The 27,161-nt window shown below is 39.9% G+C and overlaps 2 protein-coding genes and 1 long non-coding RNA gene across 8 annotated transcripts in view; 1 reads left to right on the forward strand and 2 right to left on the reverse strand.

Moving 5' to 3' along the window:
* The window catches only part of cnksr1 (connector enhancer of kinase suppressor of Ras 1), a 29,016-nt gene extending 27,009 nt beyond the window's left edge, over positions 1 to 2,007 (reverse strand). For 4 of the 5 annotated variants that reach the window (XM_028565876.1, XM_028565877.1, XM_028565875.1 and 1 more), the window contains exons 1-2: positions 1,575 to 1,659; positions 316 to 473 (exon numbers count right to left, since the gene is read on the reverse strand). In XM_028565876.1, coding sequence (XP_028421677.1) covers positions 316 to 473; positions 1,575 to 1,644 — 228 coding nt within the window. In that variant the 5' untranslated portion in view covers positions 1,645 to 1,659. Of the gene's footprint in view, positions 1 to 315; positions 474 to 1,574; positions 1,660 to 1,775 lie in introns of those variants that run through there. The other variant, XM_028565879.1, reaches the window with a different exon arrangement.
* Positions 2,008 to 4,767: 2,760 nt separating this feature from the next.
* On the reverse strand, positions 4,768 to 7,942 carry LOC114546830 (uncharacterized). Of its 2 annotated transcripts, XR_003691086.1 has the most exons (4): positions 7,442 to 7,942; positions 6,374 to 6,445; positions 5,654 to 5,747; positions 4,768 to 5,575 (listed from the first exon to the last, which is right to left on the reverse strand). It is a non-coding gene; the product is annotated as an uncharacterized LOC114546830 (long non-coding RNA). The 2 variants fall into 2 exon arrangements; XR_003691085.1 differs by having other exon boundaries at positions 4,768 to 5,747.
* Positions 7,612 to 27,161, forward strand: part of rps6ka1 (ribosomal protein S6 kinase a, polypeptide 1) — a 46,575-nt gene continuing 27,025 nt past the window's right edge. The window contains exons 1-2 of the mRNA XM_028565919.1: positions 7,612 to 8,369; positions 15,592 to 15,636. Coding sequence (XP_028421720.1) covers positions 8,307 to 8,369; positions 15,592 to 15,636 — 108 coding nt within the window. The 5' untranslated portion in view covers positions 7,612 to 8,306. The remainder of the gene's footprint in view (positions 8,370 to 15,591; positions 15,637 to 27,161) is intronic.

A 27,161-nucleotide genomic window follows, 5' to 3' on the forward strand; every position in this document is an offset into this window, starting at 1 on the left:
ACGAAACAGGACTTTTATGGCAATAATACCAGTTGTGTATTCTGGCTGGATTTGCAAAAGATTATCCAACAACTGCTGGTTCCACTGTGCAAACAAGAGCATGATCTAAAAACAGTGTGATGGTAAAAAAAACCACATCTGTGCTTTAATATCAGAACTTACACGACACCACAGCAAGACAAGAAGAGCACTGCTCAGTAAATATCCAGAGGAACAGCTCTGCACACAACACACAAGGCACACAGCCTTGGATACACAGAGCACTGCTATGGACACATACTGTACACAAACACATGATTCGGCTTTGTCCCTCACCAGAGAGCAGAGTTTCTCCACAGCCTCCAGTATGAGCTCCTGGTGTCCGATCTTATTTACTCCCAACTTTTCCAGGTCCTGAGAGGTCAGCTGGAGCAGATCGAGACCCGATAAATGCCACTCTGAGACCGGGTACTGATGCAGGGGGGCATCCAGGCCTGGAAACAGGACACAAAAGCACATACACTTAGGGGTTTACAACATGCAGTGGCACAAGTATAAATGGAAAGCCCATAGTCATAAAGTCACATGTGTGTACAGGCAGAGACATGCAGAGGGAGCATGGACTAACAGAGGCAGAAGATCAGTAGCTGCTGGTATCCTGAGTTAAAATGTGTCTGTGAAACAAGTGATTTATAGAATTTACTTGCAAAATAGTTAATAAACGATATGATGATATTATGATATGAATTTATTTTCTCTTAACTGTGTAAATTTTTGATATGATGGCAACTTCAAAATAAAAGCCCAAGTGTGCTTTATACAATGTCATAAAAGTGTTATTACATGAATAGCTAGTGGTGGAGGGAGTATTCAAAATATTTAAAAATTAAAATTAAAAAAAAGCAATACTACACTATACAGATACAGACCATTAGTATTAGTATTACGTATTAGCAGCATAATGTTCTTAGTAGTAAAGTATCAGAAGTAAAAGTACTCATTATGCAGAATGGCCCATGTCAGTTTATTATTATATTACTGGATCATTATTATTGATGTAGAAATATGTAAGTGGTGCTTTAATGTTGTAGTTGGTCCAAGGCCTACTGTTATTTGATACTACTACTGATATTTTATTCTGTAACAATGGATCTTATATTATACACTGATCATGTGTTTTGCATGTAAAATCTTAATCTACAATTATGTAAAAACTGAATCTGTAATTATAGCTGTTGAATAAATGTAACGGATAAAAAGTACAATATTTATGCAAAGTGTAGCATAAAATGAAAACCTAAAAACGGTACTTTAATTAAATAAATGTAGGCCTATTTACTTTCTAGTAGCCTACTGGTAATTGCTCACCTTTAATGTAGGCCAATATTTTTGTACCAGTAATAATTATGCATTAATTTCACCCTGTAAAACAGCATAACTGAGCATTACTTCATGCGCTTTACAGTGGAGTGTGGGGTAAACTCTCTGTCTCTGAATATGAATATGGGCTACAGAAGAACTCATTCAGCCCAGTGAACGCACCATGCCCTAGAAGAAAACAGACAACCATGTACACTGTTTCTGATAAAAACCACCTGAGTTGTTGACAGCGGTCAGGACAACACTGTTGTGGCTTCTCTGTCTCAGCGTAGGCCACTTCCTCATTCCACCTCCACCTTTCACTTCCAAGAGGATTTGCGTGAGGATTCTATTTCTGACTTTACCGTGCGAGCCAAAGTACCAGTGAGGCGATCAAGGAGAGAAAAAAAAGAAACAATCCGCAATATGTTCCTCACCTTTGAGCCACTCGCTGACTCTCTCCTCGCTCCACGACGTTATAGGCTCCATGCTCGGAGTCCTGCTACAGTCGCTCGTTCAGATTCAAGCCGTCCTGGCTGACTTCTATCTCTATGGGCTGCCTGAAGAAGGAAAAGTTGATACTGATTCGGAGTCGGACGATGACGAATGGCACTCCCCCTCACAGGTACAGGTAAGAGTCCCCCTGCTGTTAGCCAATAGTGCGGAACTGTCAGGCTCAAAGGAGAAAAGACCCCTCCCTCCCAACCCCCAACCCCTCCTTACCTGGAGCAACAGTGCGTGTGTGAAATGTGCTGCAGCTTTAAGGCTTCATAACTTCCCTCATAGTTTTACTTTCATACACAATCGCGTCATGCGCACGGAAAAGGCGTATAGGGCCTATGGTAATTTCAGCAGTGTGTGGACTGTGGAGGCAAGTGGTGGACATAATAACAGCAACACCTATACCTGTATAGTGTAGTGCAGTACAATAACCCTGTAATAATGCTACCGGTGTAGGACCTTTCATTAACCCTGTGGTCATTCTTAAGTGTGAGGCTGCATTTGATTGCATTATAATGCAACTTATTTATAGGACAAAAAATGATATTATATGTAAAGATATTAAAACATAGGACACAATTATGATCCCCTACAAGAAAAATACACACAATTTCTGATGCAACTTTTTAATTCCCCTTCAATTGCATGATTATAAATAACTTGTTTTCCAGACCATAATCCTCTTTTCCTAGTCCACTGCTAGGCTGTTCTCCTGGGAATTGTCCGGAAATGTTTCCTATTTTATGCTTTGAACTGTGTTGACATCTGGGCTCTAATATTTAAAAAAACACTTGTGCCTGAACCTATCAATATTTTATTAATGTCCAATGTTTTGCCAACATGAGAACATTTCTGCTTGCTGAATTATATAAAGTATCAATGATTATATCAAAAGCATGCTACTGAAGGAATTTATTCATGAATAATTTACCCATAAACACACACACACACACACACACACACACACACACACACACACACACAGAATAAGTCAAGCAATCACTGGCTTTGTGGTTCAAAGTTGTTATTATGTTGAATGATCACTTCCATAAAATTTTATATTATGCTTTAAATCTTAAAAATGACGGTGAGTCATAACAACAGTGTCCACCTAATGTGTATAGTTAATAAAAATGCCACTTTTCAACACTTTTGAAGCAGTGTTTTCTCCATTCATGCTTATCACATCAAGTCTAGCATCCTTAAGGATTTCTGTGAATGTCAGCTACACTGGGAAATGATTGTTAGTTCCTCATAGAATAAATCACACAACATACCAACAAATCTGCAGTTGAATGTTTCCATTCAAGTAAAGGGCAACGCCTGATGAAAAGGCTGTAGTCACGAAAGAGCTGCCCTCCAATATCTGGCACCCCCTGCTGTTATTCTCTTTGAACCAAGAGAAAGGGACAGAGGAAGGGGAAAAGTCACATTTATATTTGAGCCAGAAAAAAGGCACACTGTCCCCATGTGTGTGGTATATAAATGCGTTATGCCAATATTTTCAAATATTTAGAGAAAATATGTTGGGCTGCATGTAAAAATCTAGTCTTGCAATTTATCTTTGCAGAAGAATGGTTCATGTGAGATAGCCATAATACAACATGCTGTTTTATACTGTATATGCTTTACATAATTCACCAACAGTCATGGATAAGTGTATTTCAATGTAAAAATCTAAACATAAAAGAAAAGTATACTGAATTGTGGAAAAAGGTTTTGGTCATTTTGATTGATTTTCTGTTGAGTCAAGATGCTCTCTGCTGAAAGGAAAATAACTGAGCTTGAATGTAAGACATCGGTCCACTAGTCTGACAAATAAAGGCTGGTCTTTTAATGAAAAACTACCAGTTTTTCAAAATTTCTAGCCCATTCTATCCCATCACTACAGCGTGCTCGTGTCCAGTTTACTGCATACGTTTAGGCTGCTCTTTTTCTCTGTTATTTTCCAGCCTGAACAACAACAAAAACAGTCTGCTCATGTACTTATTAACTTTGAATGTTCCAAAACGTTTACAATGGCTTGTTCCATCTCTCATCTGAAATTCAATAACACAATGATGTGTTACTGTAGCTTGTTTGTGCTGAACTTGGTCTTACAGCTGGTTCTCTATTTAGACCTTGGCCCACCTTTTTGCCAAGCCCAAATACCAGAGATACAAATTCAAGTCTCAACTTGCTGTTTTTGCGTGACAGCACACCCACAGTCATAAGATGTAGTCAGCAGGCTCTGTTATGCATCGGGAGCTGTTACTAGAAGAACAGCGTGTTGACAACAAAAGGAAACAAGATTGTAATTAACAACCAACAATGGAGAATTGTGTAGAACTAGACTCTCTCCCTTTCTCTTTGTTTCTATTACCGGTCAATATTCCCCTCCCAGTCCATCTGCAACCACACAGCCATTTATGGCACAAATGATATTTCCACTGATGTTTGAAGCACAATAACGCTATCTCTTCATCATCTCTATATGGCACAGAGACAACTTTGAACCATTATAATGCCACCTACTACTAGCAGAGAATGGATAATTACCCTTGCTCCACCATTGAGCAGCTAATTAAATTGTTCTATGCTGCAGCCATTGAGCCTTGCACTGCAGACATGAGCTAGGCTAAGAAGGACTTATTATAAAAGGTCTAAAAGCACTGGTGCGGAAACCTGACACACCCAGAGTATTACATTTATACTGAAATGAAGATGACATTTAATGTATTTAGTATTATTGTAACTAAAATACCATTCCCATCAGTCTTTAAATGCTGTATTTAACTGCACTATAGATGGGGTATATTTAGTGTTGTGCTTCAATGCTGGGACACGTTTGTCTTTAAGTGGAGTCAATTGCCTGTGTAGCATCAACAAATGAATTTTTTGCTTGGTGCATGAACTCTATTTTAATCTCTTAGATGCAATTCAGGCTTACTCATTATAATGGAGGATAGGAAAGGGAAAGTAATACAGAATATAAACAGAAATAATTGTGAAAAACTTATTTCATAATTCAAGGTAATTCCAACATACACACAAATACAAATACAGATACACTGTGATCTCTCTTTAAAATTTGGTGCGTACTTCAAAGTCATTACCATAAAGATGGTCCCACAGGTGACAGACATTCAAGGAATATACCTTTTATGTAAATGAACTTTCTTTCACCCAATTAAGTAAGTGCAGTGAGTAAGGAAGCCCTACTATTACTAGTGTGTATCACTAAAAAGCAAAGCAGAAAACAAATAGTGGAATAAAATCAGAAGAAGAAATACAGGAAATACAGACAAAGCAAACACAAAATTCACAGAACATAAATAAAGAAACATAGCTGCACAAATGAACATATGTAGATAAAAAATATATACACGTATATGGCAGTGTGACAAAGGCTAAATAAAGTAAAAGAAAAGAAATGAATCAGAGAAAAGAAACCGTAATAAATGAACAGATGAACTTTGAGATGCTGGCTCAGAACCAGCTGCCACTTCACAACAGGAATATGCATGTATTTCCATTTTAATTGCACTGTGTAGTGCTACATACACACACATTGTATGATGCATTGTTTCTCCTTCTGCGTACTACACATCGCTCTCCGTCTCCTCCACCTCTGTGGTTTCATCTCAAACTGAAAATGAGGTTAAACAGCAGTGTCAAATTTCTGCATCAGTTTGCAGTCTGTAGTTTGGGCACCAAATCTGCCATCTATTCAGTCACAGCTCCGAACGCTTTGCTCCTGCGTCAAAAGACCAACAATTCAGGGTGGAGTTTTGCTCCTTGCACATGCACAGCAAGCTGGACTGAATCATATTACCCATGATGCTTCTTGTCTAGCTGAAGGTGGGGGGTAGGGTATCCCTGGAGTCTCTGATTCTGGACAGGAGACACCTCTGAGTCATCGCTGTCACCTGTGATGTCACAAGACAAGAGATTCCCTGCAATCAGAATAGCAATGTACTTCGCATCTACCAACAGACACAACATGTCAATCAAGATCAATGGACTTTCTGATAGGTTGTCTGTTTCTGTCTGGCCACTAAACCTTCACCTTACAATGTATTGATTTTTGGAAAGCATCATTGTTAAAAAGAGCTCACCCTCCCCACTCCCAGGCCTCTTGGAAAGACTTTTCACCCTTCTGAATCATCTTCTTTTATCAATTCCCATGAATTGTCTTTAATACACCCTTCACTTTCACCAAAGGATCAAACTGTACATGTGAAATACTTGATATCATACAGGAGGAGTTGTAAATAATAAGAAATGTGAGTGGCAGTTGTCCTGTACACAATGGAAAAGGGGAAAAATGTGAGGAAAGAGGATGAGATGATAAAAAAAAAACAGCAATGGTCGCACTGCGGCACTAAATACCATCAATATAGCATTATGAGGTGTCATGAGCGTGCCCTTAGCAGCTGCTTATCCATCATCGAGATAAATTGGTTAATGTAAGCTTTGGGAGGGCAGTGACTTTGAATATTACATACAATGTGAGTGTGATGGATAACCCTTCTCCTCTGTGTTGTAATCTTACCTTCAGACCCCCCTTTGGTGGTATGGATTTGTCCAAAATAAATTAGCTGTCTATTGACTTCCTTCTCCTTCCCTGGTGTGAGGAAATGTGGAGGAAAAGGTGCCAACAAACAGGTTTTAATATACTAATATCTGTTGCATCACTTCAGAATAATGGATCATGTAAGCATGTTATATGTGCAGAAATATTAGCAAATCATCTACAGAAACTAATGTATGAATAGATTAAGACTGCAGTAAACCTTCAGGCATGAATGAATGAATGTGACAGTTTTTTCTGTAGTGAAAAGACAAGGTGTTGCATGTTAACAGCTTGGAAGTCCAAAAGCCGCAGATGTGTCAAGAACGTTATATGCAATTACATAAGATAGGTTATGTTTAGATCTAACCTGTCACAAAGCTCAGACCGGTATATGCAGGTTGACATGATTTAAATGGCTTCATCAATGTCCCAGCAGCATTTTTGCATATTTGTAAACAACTACCCATCAAAAGAATACTTCATACCAATTCATTTTTTCCCCCCATGAAATGCCATGCCTTCATGATCTTAAATGTGAATCAAAAATGTGTCCGATCCATCCACAGCGAGGCTGTTTGATGCTCTTCAGTTGCCAATAGTAACCAAAGCTAGCCAAGAGCAAAATCCACTCGGCAGTGAATGAAGCATAAATGTGTTGCATGGGGGGATGTGATGTATTACATCACTGAAGATTTCAAGGACCATTACAAGAGCTGTTGTCAATGAAAAGCGTGCTTCATCAATGTAATGTCCGGACAGAATCAAACAGCAATGGTCACGACCCAAATTCCAGCCTCTTCGAGTCTTTACATTGCATTCATTGTGTAATCTATGTTATGTAACTCTTTGCAACATACTTAGACCTAGATAGAGGAAGCTGTGATGTGGGACTAAAGGCAATGTGCACTAAAAATATTCTCATAGAATTAAAAACATATTGTAGTTTAGTAAAAAAAGCTGAAAGGAAAAGTCTGCAAAAAAAAAAAGCACTGCAAGTCGATCTTTTGTCAGTTTACAGTAGGCCTACACATTTATTCAACCACATACCTCTCTTTGGCTGCCATTCATTTCCATTTATTAATTGACTGAGAGGTTTTCCTTTGAACGCAGAGGATCTCCATTACTCCTCTGATGCACCTGCTGCACCACAAGCATCAAAGAAAGCATGCCGTTCATAAATAGCAGGCTACAGTCTGCATTACGTATTTGCAGTTCATCTCTCCGCCAGATGATGGCACGGTCAGACCTGGGCGGAACAAGTAGAAAAGGGGGCTGGATAAAATCGTGCAGGAGTCCGCCAATAACAGCTCGAGCTGGAGCCTGCTCAGTACTACAGAGCCACGGTGAGGTGTCTCCGCGCGTCGCACACGGTTGGGAACCGGGAGAAATCACAAGTAGGCTACACAGGGAGGAAGCCGATGAGATCTGATACGGCGTCGATTGCAAAGACAGCACGGACTCTGGCTTATTCCTTCAGGTGGCATTAACTCCCAGCCCTGTAAAAGGATCCCACTGTTGGGCTCTCCTCAGCTCTCCCGTTTGCCAAACCCAAATCACGACAAGACACTGCGCGTACCTAAAAGGACAAGAGGGTTTGTTTGGTGTTTATGGGAGTTTCAGCTGGATTATCACTTTCAACAAATACACACAAGTGGGCAGCCGCCGCCGCCGCCGCCGCCGGAGTCAAATCAGGGGATTACAATTGTTTGTAAAAGCTCTTGGTTGTGCTTGCAGCGTCTTCTTCCCTGAGCAGCAGAGAGCAAAGTGCTGATAAATCTACTCCACCTGGACTTTTGGACCTGAGTAAGGAGCTTCTCGGTGAAGTGCACTTGACAAAAGCGGCCCCGACAAGATCTAGGGAGACCGAATTCGTACTTGAGCAGCTGAGAGGGAAACTAAAAATCCTGAGAACATGCCTCTTGCTCAGATCGCGGAGCCATGGCCCACTATGGAACTATTACAGCTGGAAACGGAGGTAATGAGAGGTGAAATATGTCGACGCTATTTTGCATGCATTGTTTGACCAGACTGGTAAAATGGCGCACAAAGTGTGAACACACATTAGACCTCAATTCAAAGTTATGTTAAACTATAGCCTACATGCAAAGCTGGCGGCGAATAGACCTAATACATAATTCATAATGTATATCCAGTGTATGTAAATAAAGTGTGCATTTTTAATCGTGGCAAGTCAACATTTGATGGATAGGCTGTCCATGTCTGTTTGCCACTTAGATCCTAGACAGCTCTTTGGAGACAATCATGCAAGGCTATGTTATGATTGGCAGTCTTAACCAATAGGGACGTGTTTCATTATGACCTGTTCATGTGAGAGTTTTTAATTCGTCCCAAAGGTAGCTTTCAGAGCTCAATTTAGAATTAATTCACTTTCTCGTATTCCTGAAGCTCTTGAGCAACTCTATTTCAAAGCTCAGCACCAGAGAGAAGACCTGTCTGTAATCTGAAGGAAATGTACTGTCTCATCCTCACTGTCTGTCACTGCTCTCACAAGTGGTTTCCAGGGAATTCTCTAGTGTAAAGTCTTCTCACAAATCACATGGTATCACAAAAAAAGGTAGAGACAAACTCTTCTTGGCTCATGTAGAACATTCAAGTAAGTAGTACATTTATAATTCAATAATGTACATTGTAAAGTTTGAGTTCTGTAATGTAGGCTGCCAAATTAGTCTATTTTTTCCTTTTTCTTCTTATTTTACAGTTTAATCTACACCCACACATGTGCCGCCAATGTCATGCTATACAGTATCAGTGTGTGTTTCTCTGCAGTTTTAATTGAAGTGTCTAGTTGGAAGCAGATAGAAGATGAAACTGTTGAGCATGCACTCTTATAAAGATTTTATGTTTTACAATTTTTCTGAGAGAGAGAGAACTCAGAAAGAGAGAGAGATTTGTGGCCCTAATGTATCCAAACCCCCATTATTCTGATGTAGCATCATTATTCATGTACTCTTCAATTGCCTCTTGAACAGACTGTTTGTTTGCGTACTGAATATGCAACTATCACATTATGGTAATGATGAGTAGACATGGGGTGCGTGGAAGCAACCGGTGTCACATTAGGCTACACTGTTTTTTTTTTTTTTTTTTTTTTTTTTTAATTACTTGCTGTTTTCCCTGTTTGCAATATATCTGTAGTCCTCTAGCTGAAAGAAAATCCTTTTTTAAATTAGTCAGACAATTAAGCAGGTGAAGCGAGCCTGTTAGATGTGAACATGTTGCGTGTGTCTGATCTCACTGACTAATAGCTCTGTACACCATATTACACCATGTCCTCAATCAGCTTTACGAATGATCAGTATGATTATTTGCCAGAAATTTAGTCAAAAATTATTATTCTCACAAACTGATTTAGCTAATTAAACTTAAGGCCTAACTCATGAAAGACAAGGTAATGAGTCTTGACTAATTAAGCTATGCAATTAATTAAAAAAGTACGACCACTATTGAGGAAGTAAACATTATTTATTGTGCACTTGCAGATACAGTTAATTGTAAAGCAGACAAATGCTAACGGTGCAGCGGTGCTTATGATGAATGGAAGACCATTTCCAACCATCTGCTAATATTGCAGAAAGAAGCACTCTCTTTTTTTTTTTTTTTTTTTTTTTTTTTTTTTAAACTGTGACTTAGTTTGTCCCGCAGACTCCACTATTTACAGAATTCTGCAGCACATGAGTTGGCTGAGTAGCATATCATCACAGCTGAACAGATGGTGGTGCTGAGCCTGTGAAGATTGCTAAGTTTAATGATGTAAAAAAAATACTCTGCCTTTGTTACGTGTAATAGTCACAAGTTGCTCATAACCAGATTTGAGAACATTGCTAAAAATACAGTATATATGTGTAACTATCAGCATATAGTGTGTGTATATATAGTAAGGAGAAATTATTTTTGTTCTCTCAGTATCTGTAATTGATTTGATCGCACCAGTCACTCACTGCCAGTCAGAGTGGGATCTGTGCCATTCATCTCTGTCACCACCAACCTACCAGCCAGCTGCACACTTTGGTTCCTGATGGCAGAGCGAGACAGCTCAGGGCTCAGATTGATTGAGCAGAAAGAGCGAGTGAAACTGGAGGCCACGCCAGTGAACATGTTGGAAGAGTCAAACGGGAGGCATGGCAAAGGGTCTGCTTGTCATAGACAGATGGGACAGACACAGAGAGACACATTTTTTGGCTAATTTGGAAAATAAAGGATGGAAGAATATCATAAAGACACCATTCTCATCTGCGCAAATCACACAAAGTGACTTGCTATGATATGGCAGCAGATGAGAAGTCTGCTCCCATCCCTCATTATGTGTGAGTGAGTGTTTGTGTTTGGAAGGTGTCATGAATGGAAATCAGATTTACTGGCTTTTGTGCTCAAAGCTGTGTCAAAGCAAACACTCAAGAAATGTGCAAAGAGAGCTATTCAAAAATATTTTTTTGGTTAAGTCTTTTTATTCATCACCAAACCATATGTTATAAATTAACTTCTCAATGAATCATCGCTGATACCAGAACTTCAACAAATCACCCCCTTCATGTCCCAATTGAGTCCCTGCCACCTGCATTGGCCACTGTCATTACTATGTTAGTGAAGGTACTCCAAAAGACCCAACTCATGCTTCTGTCAGTGTCCTTTAAGCCTTTTCACTCTGGTTAAAGAATCCTCCTTATTTCATTGATTCACACGCAGGTGATCTTGAAACTATGAAACTAGAAGGGTACTCGGAGAGCACAGACCTCCACCAAGACATGCCCCATCTAACAACGTTAAGTATGAATTTTCCCAGTCAGTAACACATTTTTCTGATTATTCCGACACCACTTGAATGCAGCACAAATGTCCTATTTCGGAATTTTAACGCAAGTGAAAAATAATTGGTGTATCCATGCCGGGATTTGGATTTGCTCCAAAATTTAAGTATTCCTCCTTGGCCCATGCTACACCCTTTCATCAAAAAAAAGACCAGTAGTTTTTCCGTAATCCTGCTGACAGACCAACAAACAGACCGAAAACATGACCTCCTTGGCGGAAGTAACAATAGCGCAACAATATCATTATGCTTACTATAGCTTAAAGTGGGGGAACTCTAATATAAGTTGAAGAGGTCTAATTTCCACAGTGTCAGAGGGCCAGGAGCGGTGGATTAAAGAAAGTAAAATTTAGGTTCTTAAAACTAAAGAATTATGTTTACAAAAAGCACAAACATGTCTGTATTTATGGAAGAAGTGACTTTTTTTGTTTTGTAACTAAGCCCTTAGTTCCTTGCTGCTTTTTTTTTTTTTTTTTTTTTTTTTTTTTTTTTTTTTTTTTTGCTTTTAGTTAAAAATGTTGATTTATTTTTATTATGAAGACACATTTAGCTGGTTTAGTTTGGTGGTTCCAACCTGTGTTTTGTTCAAAATGGTTTGTTTTGTGGCCACTCTTCACAATGGCTATTGTTTCATTTCAGTTTTCTTTTCTCAATCTTTGTACTCATTGTACACAAATGCATTATTTTCACCGCCAGCCTCCCTTTTCTTTTCTTCGCTTCAAACTGAACTGGCCATCTACTTTAACATCCTGAACTCCTATCTGAAATGAAGTTCCTATTCTGGATACAATTGTATTTTGGTCCGCATCTGGACCTGAGTCCACCAATTGAAGCTTAAAGTCATAACTTTTGTATACCCTCCTCACATCTAATAATAAGAAGAGTGGAATTAGAGAGAGAGAGGAGAAAGTAGGGTTAAAGTACGGAATGTGTGCCCTGTTTGCAAGCCAGGCGTGGTCAGCAGAGGCACACTTGAGTATGTTGAGTAAGTGTGTGCATGCTGAAGTTAAGTTCACATTCGTGCTTTGCTTAGTGTGTGCATTCGTATGCTTATCTGCAGCTAATCTGGGTGTGACCTGTTGAACACCTGAGCAGGGCTGGGTGGGCATGTGATAACAAACTCTTTTGCTTGATAGGTGTTCTGAAAAAGTGAGTCTTCGTTTCTTTTGACTTTCAGAGTTGAAAAGTTAACCTGTCAGTGAAGCTAAGACTGTATGGTGGCCTATGTTAGGGAGAAGCCTTTTAGCGAACATTAACAAGAGGCTGGAAATAACTATTTCTATTTTCTGGCATTGACAAAAAGAGGACATTAGTAATGTGACCTGCTGTCAATACTCACTGACAGGTGAGATTACAAGAAATTTAGTCCGATGGGATTACAGGAACAGACAAAAACATGGTTACTGTATTTCTTAGTTGCCTAGTTACAGAGCAGCGCTGCGCTAATCGCAATGTTAAAGCACAGATTTATCTATCAAACACACACCGCATGAGCGCTCTGAACCTGTTTACTTTGCCTTATCATATAGGAGTCCTGTGAGAAATTAAAAGTTCTGGCTCTGGCAGGCTTAATAGGTTGGTCGGCTACATGTGGCCTGTAAATATCTTCAGTGAACTTGTGTGCATCTTGTATCGTTTTACCTATATGTTTACTTGCACAGTCTAATTCATGCACTGCCTTGCAATTTTTTCTAAATCTTGTTTGTTTAACGTTTTTGTGCGTGCATGTGTGTGTGTGTGTGCGCTCTCATTGAGGAAGCCCAGGGGAGGGAAAGCACCATTAACTGGGCCACTTGGATCAGCCATGCAAAGCTAATGAGGTTGAAATGTGTTGAGCAGCAACGTGCAACATTAGGGGAGGCATTGTTACACACACACACACACACACACACACAGAGACACACACACACACAGAGACACACACACAGACCGAGACAGACAGTTGCCCTCACTTAGGATTCCCACCACTGGTCTTCACCATACTGGCTTAAACAAAGCCCACCACACACATCTAACTGATGGCATATGGGATAAATGGAAGGACAAGTGAGAAGATTTCACTTTGAGATTAGATTTGTCTAACATCTTAACAAATAACACACACTGCACTTCCTCTTGGTTTCCTTTTGAGATTACGACTCCTAAAACACATCTGTGTTTGACTTCGAACTGCACTTGGCCGCTTAATGGTTTCCATTTCTCCTGCCACCTCACATTACAGCTTTTATGACTGGCACAGTTTGGCTAAATTAAATTGCCTCTCTTGAGATGATGATTAAAGTCCAACCAGATGAACTGTTGGTCTGTAAAAATTCCCGGGTTGTAGCACCCATCCATCTTATAACTTATAAGATACCAACTTGTTGTTGCTAGAAAGCAAGAAATAAGGAAGTATATCCAGTTGCCAAACACATCCAATTTCTCAGCACAGAATGTATTGTGAGGCTTTAGAGCAACGTAAATTAGTTCCAGAGTCTGTGTTCTTTCTGTTCAGAAGTTTTTTTTTTGTTCTTCAGTATCCAAGAGCTTAGCAAAGCTTTCTTGTCCCTGCCTGTGCTTCCTTTTACGTCTCGCACTGTATACCCTTTCTGTTTAGTGTTTGATTGTTAAGGCCACTGCTTGTCATTATTATTGTATTTTGTGCAGTATAAAGCAAGAGGGAAGAGGGCATGGAGGAAGTGTACAAACTCAGTTTCCTCTGTAATGGAAAAACAAAGCAAAAAGCGGAAAAGCGGGGGTGTAGTCATTTAGGGTGTTCTCACACTTGGCCAAAATACTTGACCCGGGAGTATTTCTTTGATCATTGGAAGGGGTCATTTATTATCATAGATTCATTTTCACATGTTTCAGAGGGACACCACATCATTAAAAACCCAGTCCACCCATTTAACATGTTATGGTCAATGTACTGTCCACAGGGAGTAGTCAGCCTGTGAAAACAATTGTATTGTAGGCTTCTGTGGCTCTGGAGGAACATTGTCGAGTCTGAGAAAATTACACTCTTTTGTAACCTTGGCTTTGGCTTGATTACTACATATTTTTACCAGAAAATGTTTGCATTACATACTGGAGGATTGACGTTTGAAAGGCATGGGCATTTAGAACAGGAAGGGACTGATGAAAGACTCCATTAAGTTGCATTATGGGAAGTGTAGGATCCTGTGTTTTTGGAGCTTGACCCATACCAGAGACTAAAGGTTGATTTGATTTTTGACATTTCTCTATTGTTTCTAAAGTTCTAGAAAACATATTTTGTAAGAATGGAAGATATGAGACACTTATAATTGTATTACTAGTCCCACTAACGGGAGACAGTAATAAACTTTTTCCTTGCAACAGGTTACGTTGTTCATCATAGTGAGCCCTCTGAATTTGGGTTTAAATTTGTTAAATAAAAACTGGGGGAAAAAAAATTTGGGACCCATCAAATTATATGCAAATCATCTAACTTAACACCATGTCTGATAATATATATTATTTTCTTACTCATAATTTGACACACTCAACCAATAACTGCATTTGACTTCCAATATCTGGACAGATAGACCTAGGACTTGCCTCTCTGCACCTCACCTGAGTTAGAAAGTCAAAAATAAAACTTTCCGATTGTCCAAAATATGATGTTCTGGGATCCTGAATGTATAAATGCTACGAGTCAGCTAGACAACCTATCTTTCTGAGGTTGTATTTTTCTGTTCCTGTGTAGACTTTACAAGGGCAATGACAAGTGATCCTAATGGCCCATGCTTTTTAAAAATTATATCACAGGTGTCTCACATAATAACCTCTAACCTCCTTCTTATCATTCTCCTTTCTACCTTTTGTGTGCAACAGAATGATACACACATCTAATCCTGTAATCTGACTGAAATCCAACTGTATGTTCAAAGTTAGCCACCCACTTCTGCTGTATGTTGATTTCCCAAATAGCCTTCAGCGAGCCATTGTTTTGCAAATAACAATGATTACCCTTTTCTGCCAGACTTACCTACTGGGGAACAGATGAAGGATGTGCATTTGTGTGTCAGCCCTAGATTGTTAGGTTTGCCGGCTGAGGACCAAAGTGCTGGATACAGTGGACTGTTGCCACCCACACAGTCTTGCGAATATTCTCTCTCTCTCTCTCTCTCTCTCTCTCTCTCTCTCTCTCTCTCTCTCTCTCTCTCTCTCTCTCTCTCTCTCCCTCTCTTTCTGTGTCTGGTTTTACACACACACACACACATATACACACACACACACACACACACACACACACACACACACACACACACACACACACACACACACACACACATACACATATATACACACACAGTATAATATATGCACTCACTATCACACTAACTGTTTCTCACATCTGCTTTCTTGACAGAATGGGCAGAGCATTGCTGAGGATGGAGTCACGCCTGCTGTCAAGGTACATGGCATCTCTGGAACACATACATACATACATACATACATACATACATACATACATACATACATACATACATACATACATACATACTCACAAATATAGAGACACAAATGTGACTCACTATTCATGCAACCTAACATCCAATACGTTAGAGTGAGTATTTGGACACTTAAAATTCTTTGGCTTTTGTTTGTGCTTTTTGTTTCTGTGAAGGCGAGCAGCAGAAGGCAAAAGTCCATCAAAGGGCAAATTATTGTGTAAATCTTAAGTTGAGCAATTTCCATCTCTATTAAAGGAGAAAAAGAAAGCTGCCATGCTCTCACTCACACGTGTCTGCGCAAATGTGTGACTCTGCATTGATTTATTCATTTAGCAATTGCATTGACAGCCCTCACAGGGCATTAGCTAGCCAGAGTTTAATGTGTTGAATACTGTCTGCGTAGGGGTTGATTGAGCGACAGTCAAGCTACTTTGTGTATAGAGATGTGTCTGGGTTAATATAATAGGGCCATAGTGTTAAACATTCTGAATGTCCTCATGTGTTCTGTTAGCATATTATACAGAGGCAAATACACGCAAGCTTTTACGTACAGAAACACACACACACGCACACACTGAGAAGCATCGAGTCAGCCCTTTCCTGCCTCCTGGCTGGCCTCTATGCTTTATTGTCCCGCTCTGAAACGTGATCCTGTTTCCTCCTCTAGACTATTACTCTCCAGCCATGTAGCAGAGGACAGAGAAATGTTCCTTCTCGCTTAGCCTCTTTCTTTTTTTCTGTCCTCGCTCTCGAGGGGTATAGAGTCTGAAGAACAATTTTGTCTTTTCTTTCAGTTCAGAACAATGTGCTGTGACTAAGGGAGAGCTGAGTGTGCTGGATGAGAAAGAGGGGTTTCAATCAAAGGAGCCAGCACACAGGTCAAAGCCATTGATGTCTGATGACAAGGGGAAAAAAGACACAGGCTTCTTAGGAAATTGGGCAATATCATTATCATGATATCAATATTGATATATTTTTTTTTAATATTGATACATACATGATATGCCAAATGTATGCAAAATCGCATATCAAATAATCAAAACCAAAATCTTCTATAACTTATTTTTGTTTTTACTACAACTTGCTCCAAATCATTAACACAACCACTGATCTTATCTAACTGATACAGAGTACCAGTTCAGTAAGTCCCATTGAGATCTCATTTTTGAGAGAGACCTGAGTACATAGGAACAATTCTAAATGTACAGTATCAATTGTGATTGTTACAAAAATATGATAAAATAATAAGTCAATTAAAACAATTTTAAAAAGTCACAGCTAAATCCAGTCAGGATTTTGACTAGATTTCTGATATGACACATTGTAACCAGATTATTAAGCTCCGAAGTACACTGCATTTATTCCAAATGTATGGTGCATAGTCTTTTCCAGATCAGTGATAGTTCTAGGAACATGCAGCACTAACCAATCCTGCGAGCGGATGTGATGTGTTCCAACTCTTCAGCCAAAGACTGATGTCAAATATAAGGGCAGTTTTTGAAAAAAAACTTTTTATAAATCCTCAAATACTGGTTTCTTCTAATAGGAAGAGACGGCCCGGGCTTCAACATGATGCCAAAGATTGTCTGTGTCACTACAGTTAGCTGCTTGTCATGACAGAATAAATGTGACTGAAAAATGACACTGAAAAAACAAACTGGATTGGTCACATCATGGCAGATACCCGATCCACATAATAAGGTCAATATAGGCGCTGATACAAGCGTATTGGATTGGTACATTCCTAATCATATCATCAGAATGTGACTCTGCTGAAAGTCGATTTATATTTAATTATCGCTCAGGCCTGGGTAGTGCTGTAATTATGTGCATAACATGTTGTGCTAATTGATTGGGGAGTATTTCAGTAATCTGATCAGTTATGTAATCTTGTTAATTAGGACGACCTCCAAATGGGTTTAGGGATTGTCTGCCTGTGATTCTACAGGAGAGGTAGCTCATTGATCTCAACAAAAAGGATCGATGGTATGAGATGGCATAATATGATGTTGGATTTTGATGTGCATATGGTGAAAATATATCTGTATAAAAAAATATGTCACATTGAGGCATCAGATCATGGATGTTGTGGATGGGGGTAGACCTTGTCTCTAGACTATTCTGGCACCAATGTGACAGTTGTAACCAGGCGCTACGGCGATCGATGCCGAGCTGCTGTTTAAATGCTGGGAATTTGATAATGGCTGCTGTTATCTACTCCAGCCATGGGAGTTACCTGGCTCCAGCAGACCTAATGGTGAGAGAGGGGGAGGGGATAAAGGTAAGATTGAGACTGAGGAGGGGGACAGTGTCTACCCTTGCTGGCTGAACTAAAGTTTAAACCTGAAATACGCTTTAATACAGTAAAGTGATTGTCCCTAGAATATGGTAGGACTTTGTTTGTTTGTGTGTGTGTGTACGTGTGTGTGGTTTTGAGGGCGGTAAAGTTGGGTCAGTCCTCTGCCCCTGGAGAAGACCTCGACACCACTAATGAGCCATCTTCTCTGTCCTGACACTTCTTTCTGGCTTTCACATGCTGTAAAAATGGGTGAATACACAAGAGCATATTACTCTGCTAATAGCGGCGCTTTTGTCTCTCATGCTTTTTCTGAGCCATTAACCTGAAGCAGAAGGTAAGGCACCTTGGCAGGCTACTGTTCAGTGTTTTAACCCAGTGACTGTCTTTTTTTTTTTTTTTTTTTTTTTTTCCCTATAGCCTTTATTGTCATCTGTTTTAGGACAGGGGTAGTGAAGTAGAAAGCAAGTTCTATTGTGTTGAATAGGGCTGTAACTGATTAGTCTGTCATTTTTTTCATCAATTAATTTAGTCCAATGATTTCTATCCTGAGTTACCCTTACGAGAGATTGTCAACTCAATCTAACATATTATTTATTTATTTATTTATTTTTTTGGACTTTTCTCTCATCTTTGCTTCTTCCTTGTAAAATACTGTATAATTTCACACCTTGAAACTTATAAAAATGATTCGGATAAAACAGTCTGAGAGGGGAAAGTAACTCTTGGGTTGCACGGACATATTGCTTCATAAGAAGGGATCACAAAACAAAAAGTTTGGAAACCAAAGCTTCAGAGAGCATGTTTTCTCTGAACTGCTTGTTTTGTCAAAACCCAAAGAAATTCAATTTACAATGAAATAGAACGAATAAAACTGGTACACTCAGCACTGGAAGTGAAAAGACTATAACAGCCATCTCTAGTTTTATTGCACATTTCTTTGGCTTTTTTTTGCAGCTCTCATTCTTTTTTAGTGCAGTTTTAAAAGACCTAAACAACTTTAAAAAAGAACTTAGATTCTGGTGTGACAGGACAGTAGCTGTTAACAGCAAATGACCTTTGGTGTATTGATGGGACGATCAGACAGCAGAGCACAGTCACCTGAGAGGGTACTCATCTGATCTGTCTCGTCGCAGGGGGATGATATTACCCAGCAATTTACTCCCTGGCAATAAGCCAGGCTTACAGTGATCTGCTCCCCCAAGTGTGGAAATGGACCTATTTCTAGCAACAAATCACATCAACCTCATCGCCCTGGAGAATATCTGGGAGAATGATTTGTTCAAAAAGCTGAAACAATGGCTATGACAGCCCCAGTTTTCCAAGTAAGAAGTGCTACAGGAAGTAAAAAGAGTGTGAGAGTTCAGCTGTTGATTTCACGGGACTGTAAAAGTGAAAATTCGTCCGCCTCGCAAGCAAAAGTGACCTTACATGAGGTTATGAATCAGGCCAACAGCCATTTTTGGACCCCTTGCAATGATTTTGTATGATCTGGTTGCTGCTGCTGTTTTACAGGTGGGCTTATAAAAAACAGCTACATCTGCATTCATTTTCATAATCTCCTTGCACCTTGTATTGCAATTCTTTTACGAAAGGTGCTATATAAATAAATAAGTTTACGTTTAATCAATGTGTTTCTCAAGCAAAACCAACAATACTTTTCTGGTTTCAGCTTCTTTAATGTGAAAATTTGCTGCTTTAAAGCGCCCATATTATGCTCATTTTCAGGTTCATAATTGTATTTTAAGTAGAGATGTTCCGATACCGATACCAGTATCGGTATCGGCTCCGATACTGCCTAAAACGCTGGTATCGGGAAGTACTGGAGTTAATGCACCGATCCGATACCACGTAATAAAGCCCTAAAGAAAATCTATGTTAAAGTAGATTATTTATGTTCTTTTTCCGTTATAACTGACTGTCAAACTGGACAATAAAAGAAAGTTCTGTGGAGTTCATTGTTTGTGTTTGTTCATGTTTCACAAAGATAGAAATAATATCACATCCATACATACGATAGTAGTATACAGTTAGTAAACATAATAAAACATATGACACACTGGTATCGGATCGGTACTCTGTATCGGGCGATACACAAGTTCAGGTATCGGAATCTGTATCGGGAAGCAAAAAATGGTATCGGGCCATCTCTAATTTTAAGGTTGTACCAGAATAGGTTTACATGGTTTAATTTTCAAAAAACACCATATTTTTGTTGTACTGCACAGCTCTCTCTCACTGCTGCAGATCCTCTTTTCACCTGGTCTCTGTTTTAGCTACAGAGTGAGACTTCTTTTCTTCTTCTTCTTCTGTACTGTCTTTGATTGCACTCGCACATGCTCAGTAGCTCAGATGTAGATCATGTCAGCTAGCTAACTCTAGAGATAGTAAAAAGCCTGTTTCTCCAACTTCGGTCAGTTACAAGGCAGAATTAGCTGGGAGACTTCTAAATGATGGCGCATATGTAAGTAGTTCTTTTGTAGATTATGGTGAACTTGTGTGTGTTGTAGCAGTGCTTTGCTATTGAGAACGAGGTAGCATGCTAGCGTTGGCATGCTAACTCTAATGCTACAAGCTAACGGTTGTGCTTAGCCAGTTCGTTTCGGAATGTGACGTCATAAGCCGGGCCGATTTTGAAGAGACTGAAGGCAGGACACATTCAGAAACCATATCTCACTCAAAACAGCATGGGTGGATTGTATGTGTGTGGAAGCACCAGAGACACAAAATAACACCCCAAATCCCAGAAAAAAGTATTTTTTCTTTATAATATGGGCACTTTAAATTAATGGCCCCCTACAAACCCTAATACATCATACTGCACACCGTCAGTTGGAAAACAAGGTTGCTCATTCAAGGAAGCGCATCATTTACATCCGTAGAGCTGATAAAAGGAAGAGGCCAGCTAAAAGAAAGTCAGAGGAGGCAGAGAGACATTATTCCTCGTCGATTGCATCTCCAGATCAACAAATCTGACTGACAAACCACAGACCTGATGAGGCCGGCTGGAGGTAATTTATTCAGCCTTGCTGTAATTTACCTAACCAAATAAATTACACTACACTTTACTAATAGACAGTCTGAATGAATAACCATAGTTTTTCAAATATTGTTTGAGTTTTGCTTTGTTAGTGAAGCTGAGTCACTTGGTCTGAAGTGTGTGTGTGGGTGTGGGTGTGGCAGAGACAACCAGACTCTTGGAAGAAAAGAAACCTCCTTAGTCTTGATTCTTTAAAAATGTTACCCTCATAAACTGAGACTTCACCAGGACTGTGTGGGTGTGCTTGGATCCGATATGATTGACATGGAGTGGGAGTATCGGCAAACAACCCACCAACTGTCATCAGATTTTGATTCAAATTCTGCTAAATCCTGTTCGGATGTGACATCCCCTTTTTCTAACTGAGCCCTGCCCACTTCAAACCAGTGACGCACAAATAAGCAAATACAGAAATCTCACATGTAAAACAACTGAAACATTTCAAACTTTGGGAGAGAATTGTGTGCCCATATTGGCCCTTAGCAATTATAGTAAAATGCAAATTCAAATGATATTTACCTTTTTTTTTTTTTTTTTTTTTAAACTTAACCCAGTCGTGCATCATAAATGTCAGTTGATATTAAATTCACTTGATTAACAGTAGGGCTGGGCGATATGGTTGAAAACTGTATCACGATATAAGTTTTTCATATCGGTCGATATCGATAATTATTGATATTTTTTATGACCTATTTAAAATAAGGACCAGGAAAAAAATATATTAAATTTAAACCTTTTTATTTTAAACTTAACCCTGCTCTGATTATAATCCCCTCAGTTATAAAAGCAGAAATGTCAACACAACCATGGAAAACACTCAAATAATTCAAATGTAAACAGGCCTAAAATCACAATGAACACTTAACAATTATCTCTGAACATTAAGGTGCAAAATTAAAGAATAAGTAAGAAATGCTTGATAAAGTGTCATAAAATAGTGCAAAGTGTTAGCTAAATATAAGAAACCTGAGAAGGAACTATTTTCTGCAGGTTTAGTGCTAGGTTGGTAACCTGGCTTCTGGACAGTGTTCAGCATGTCTGCCTCCGTTATTTCTTTGTTTCTTTGTTTAGTAAGGCGCTGATGCAGAGTACCTCTCCATGGTGGTCTGCTGCTTGTGCCGTGTTGCAGCTGCAGATGTTGTTGGACGTTGATGGCGAATACGGCTATGCTCCAAAGTGTGAGCGCGGCTAAAGTGGTAAAACAAGTTTGTGGTCGTACCAGTGCTGGTGGGGACGACGGTCTGACGACATTGGTCTGACTACGGTCAGACTTATAAAATCCCCAAAACTGCCATACTGACTTTTCCTGTTTTATCAACGATTTCCTCGCTCGCTGCGGCACTCACTTTCCACTCCACGCCGGTTCTGTTATTGAAGAACACGAGACAGCGATGTGGCGCAACCAAACTTGATACTGTTACATGATTGGCTGTTAGAGTGTCACTCCCCACATTGCTAGGTTGCCAGAGAGTGAGGGCCTTTGTTCATGCAACCAAACTTGATTCACAACCTCTGGTTTCTTCTGATGAAGAAAAACAAGTTATCGAACGTTTTATCGACCGCATTTTCTATTGATATTGATTATGTGTCTATCGCGATACATATCGTTATCGTTTTATCGCCCAGCCCTAATTAACAGTCCCTATTAATGGACAATTCCGGCGCAAAATGAAGCTAGGGGTTGATAACACATTTGTACTGAGTCGACCGTTCTCTGGGATATGTTTTGATGGTAATCGAATGTGTCTCTAGCTGGAAACAAGCTAGCACGAACCGCTAATTAGCTTAAGGCTTTCGGGGCACTGGTAGAGTAAAAATAAATCACTATTTTATACCACTAACATGGCTCAGAATAGCACCACACTTCCAAGGTAGCATAATGAGGGACCCTACATGTAAACCGAAGCATTGAGAACTCTGTAAGTGTACAGACAGTTTATTAAAAAGATAGTTTATAAAGACATTACCTTTGGGTATACAGGCAGGCACCATCTTGGGAAAACAGTCATGACCAGTCAAACCAGTCGAATGCAATTCAAACAGTAACCAGTAACCTAGATCTAGCAGGGCGTTCGTGGTTCGACTGGTCATGACTGTTTTCCCAAGATGGTGCTTGCCTGTATACATTTTATTATTATTGTTGGTATAAATTACATTATTGCCAGAACTCAAGGACTTAAAATACTTCAGGAGTGTGAGAATGAGTTGTAGATTGTACACCCTGTGACTATACAAATCACTAACCTGACTCCGCCAGATGGATTGCTTCGCATTTGCTCGGCATATCCATCTGGGAACTTTCCGTTGGAGAACTTTTGGGAAGGGGCGGAATACTGGTTATTTGATTGGATGAACCATCTGTCTATCACCTATGTTGGTGATAAACGGGCCAAATCAACCAATCAGATCCACAAAGCGTATGAAAATACAACCGCAAGCCCGCCCCTGCTGCTGCAGGCAAAGCATAGCTCGTAAGCTCAGCATGCAAGCAACATGTCGGTAAAGGAGATTTGCCATTTGTGTAACGAGAATTTAGGAATAAAAGGCACCATTTCAGGTTCCCGGAGAAGGATCCAAGAGAAAAAAAGCATTAGCGAGCGGCTAACAGAATTAGGGCTACCTCTGGCTGATAATACTGGTAAGCTGATTGGATAAACCATCGGTCTATCACCACCTAACCCACCTCAAAACCAACGCTGATTGGCCCGGTCGTTTGGCTAACGGCTCCAAATTTTCTCTGCCTCAAGATGCCAGACTGATCTGCGAGTGGAAAACTGGAACTCGCGAGATCAGGACGGTCTCACGAGGCTAACAAATCACAACATGTAAACAGGAACATGTTGGCGTTATTTTGTCACTTATTCGGAGCAGTAGGCTAGTTGGAACCGGTTACCTCCAAGATCTGTGCTAGGCTTAGCTAGCGCTGGGGGCGTCACATGGAGTTACAGCACGCACGGAGATGAGAAGGGTATGTATTGACTTGTCTAACTCTGGGGGTTACAGTGAATAAGCTAAAGTCCCAATAAGTCAGTGTGTTTCTTTTTAAGCTTTTTTGTCTTTTGAAGTGGCCTTGTTTAGGATGCATGATTGGGTTATGTATAAAACGTAATATATAATTTTTAGGTCCTTCAAATACTCGTTCTGCTTATGAAGATACAATTGAAAGCTTCAGAACCGCTAAATGGACCATTGGAGTGAGTAGGGCGTCAAGAACCATAATTTGCATTGTCAATCTATGTTTATTTTCTTGTTTATAAACTATAGAATGTCCAAAAATTGTTAAGCAAAACCCTTGTAATTTCCCAAATTAAATCAAAATGCTTGTTTCACGAACACAGTACAAACGTTAAATGTTGACAGAAAGTCAGTATGCGGTCAATAATAGTATGCAGTTTTGCTTATTTCTGCTGCTGTGATTCCCACTTCAGTATGAGCTCCCACCTACCAAACCTGAAGGCAAAAAGCAGAACGAGGTAATGCCTTTACCATTGGTGTCTGACATTTTTTGTACTCCCTAATGCAGATAATGACATACTGCGGCTAGGTGCTGAGCGAGTGGTATTTGTGCTTTACGGACCGAGTGAAGAGAGGACACAGCGGAGGGGGAGACGGGAGTGAGGGAATTGTCAAGAGCATGAGAGGAGAGGGAATGGATGGGGGAGCAAACGGCAAAGGAGGACTGCAGTAGAAGTGTACAGAGAGAGGAGAGTGATTGGTAGAACACTCCTGCACAGTCCCCCCGTCAGTCCGTCAGTGCACACAAACACAGTCAAACAGTTCAGAGCTTTGTGACTGAAGAAAGCAAACCAAGAAACCAAAAAGGAGGAAGTGGCAAAATAATTCAGCACTTCAGACACCCACTCTGGATCTCTTGGGAAAAATGTGTGTGAAGCAGATGCACTCATGTTGCTCTCTGTGAATTGTGACCCAATATACCTCGCTACCTTGCTAATCTGTACTGTATACATCCTCAGATCATGAACCGCAGGCTTCCACATGGCAGTTCATCTTTGCCTTTCTGTTCATGTGTGTTAATCAGAAGGAGGCCTTGGTGTTGAGTGTTTCCAGAACTGATTAAATATTTACCAGTTACAGTGGCGAGAGTGTGAAGGCAGGGATTGTAGCTTACATGATGAGCTTTTTGACCTTTTAGGCTACCGTAGCGCGCTGCAGGGCTGGCGAGTCATTCTGCCTCGCGGCATCCGTTTGTGCAACCATAAGCCCCTCTGTGTGCACATGCATGTTGTTGGCATAGCAACTGCCCTTGCTTTCTTGTACAAACATGACCTCGCATTTGATTCATGTGGCATTACCCACCTTCTGTCTAAATACACACGCATACATATTCGAGGAAAAGCACTCAGCCCTCCTCTCCAATTCCTTACATTATCAGACTGTGTATAATCTTTAAATCCTGGACAGAGTTAAGATTCTATACAGAAGACTGTCAGGGTGATTTAACACACTGGTGTACAATCTGTTTGCTGCAGTGATCGATTGTGTATCCTGCACCTCTTTGAAGGTTTTGAGTGTTTCATGGTCATTTGGCACATGTGATTTTACATCCTCCTTTTAAGATGAGTTTAGAGATGATGCTTTGGTGTTACAAATAATATGTTCAATCTGCCCGAAAAGGAGCGGGATGAAGCCAAAGCTTGTTAATTTTCCCACCTGTCATTCAACTTTAAATAGTTTCTGTAGATATAATATATTTTATAAAGCAAAACATTAACTTTCTGTCCAAGAGTTGGATGTGAAGATTAATACCACTCTTATATCTGTACACTGAATATGAAGCCACAGCCAGCATAGGGTTAGCTTAGCTTAGCATAAAGGCTGGAAACGGGGACAAACAGCTAGCCCATCCAATAAATACCTCACCGTAAAACCACGACTTTGATTTTTACGCTTTGGTTTTTGTGTCGATTGTGGCGGATTATGTTATCTTTGGACAGAACCAGGCTAGCTGGTTCCCCTTTTCCAGTCTTTATGCTAAGCTAAGCTCACTGAGTGTTAGCTTTTTATTTGTGCTCTCTCTCTCTCTCTCTCTCTCTCTCTCTCTCTCTCTCTCTCTCTCTCTCTCTCTCTCTCTCTCAGCAAGAAAGGCAATAAGCTTATTTCCCAGAATGTCTTCTTAAAGGGAAGTCTCCTCATGCAGAGTTTACTTCCTGCTTGTCTCCTCTCTGTGTGTATCTGTTATGGAGAGCAGTCTCCTTAGTAGGCATACTGCAAGTATTGCTCCTTGAGGGCTTTCAATCTGGTAAATTCACTGAACTCTCCTGAAGTGGCCTGAGGGCAGATGAAAGAAAAGCAGAATTGGGTCTTTTCTACCTTCTCAGTTGCTTTTGTCTTACTCTATTCCTCCAGCTGCCTCCTTTTCTCTTGGCTTGCATCCCTGCAGGGTCTGTTTGCATTTTACCTCTTGATGAGATGCATCCTATCATTTTTAAATCGCTCCACTTCCTTGACCCCTTTGGGTTTTGCTGAATAATAGTATGATTTATGTGAAGGCTGTGCATAGGGCAGTTTTACTGTGGAGGTGTGCTTTTGCCCCGAGCTCCTACTGAAGCACATATTCACACCAGGATGTTGTGTTGCATCAAATCTTCTGTGTTTTTGTCTGCCTATGTGGAGGGCCAGATAGCTGAAGATTGCAGAATGGGACACATGCATCACTTTTCTGGTGTTTAATAAATAACCTGACACTATCTGAATGTGGTAATACTCTTTAACCATCTGCTGCTCCTGTTTGCCAAGTTCCAACAAATGCCGATAAGTGTTTGCAAATACTATGATGATATCACCAGACCTGTGATCTTAGATTGGTTTACTTCAAAATAGAGCTGGGCAATATATCAATATTATATTGATATTGTGATATGAGACTAGATATCTTCTTAGATTTTGGATATCGTAATATCATAATATGGCGTAAGAGTTGTCTTTTCCTGGTTTTAGAGGCTGCATTACAGTAAAGTGATGTCATTTCTGAACGTACCAGACTGCTGTAACTGTTCTATTGTTTGCCTTTACCCACTTAGTCATATATCCACATTACTGATGATTATTTATCAAAAATCTCATTGTGTAAATATTTTGTGAAAGCACCAATAGTCAACACTACAATATCGTTGCGGTATTGATATTGA

Source organism: Perca flavescens, chromosome 20 (assembly GCF_004354835.1).
Source record: "Perca flavescens isolate YP-PL-M2 chromosome 20, PFLA_1.0, whole genome shotgun sequence".
Taxonomy (NCBI): Eukaryota; Metazoa; Chordata; class Actinopteri; order Perciformes; family Percidae; genus Perca; species Perca flavescens.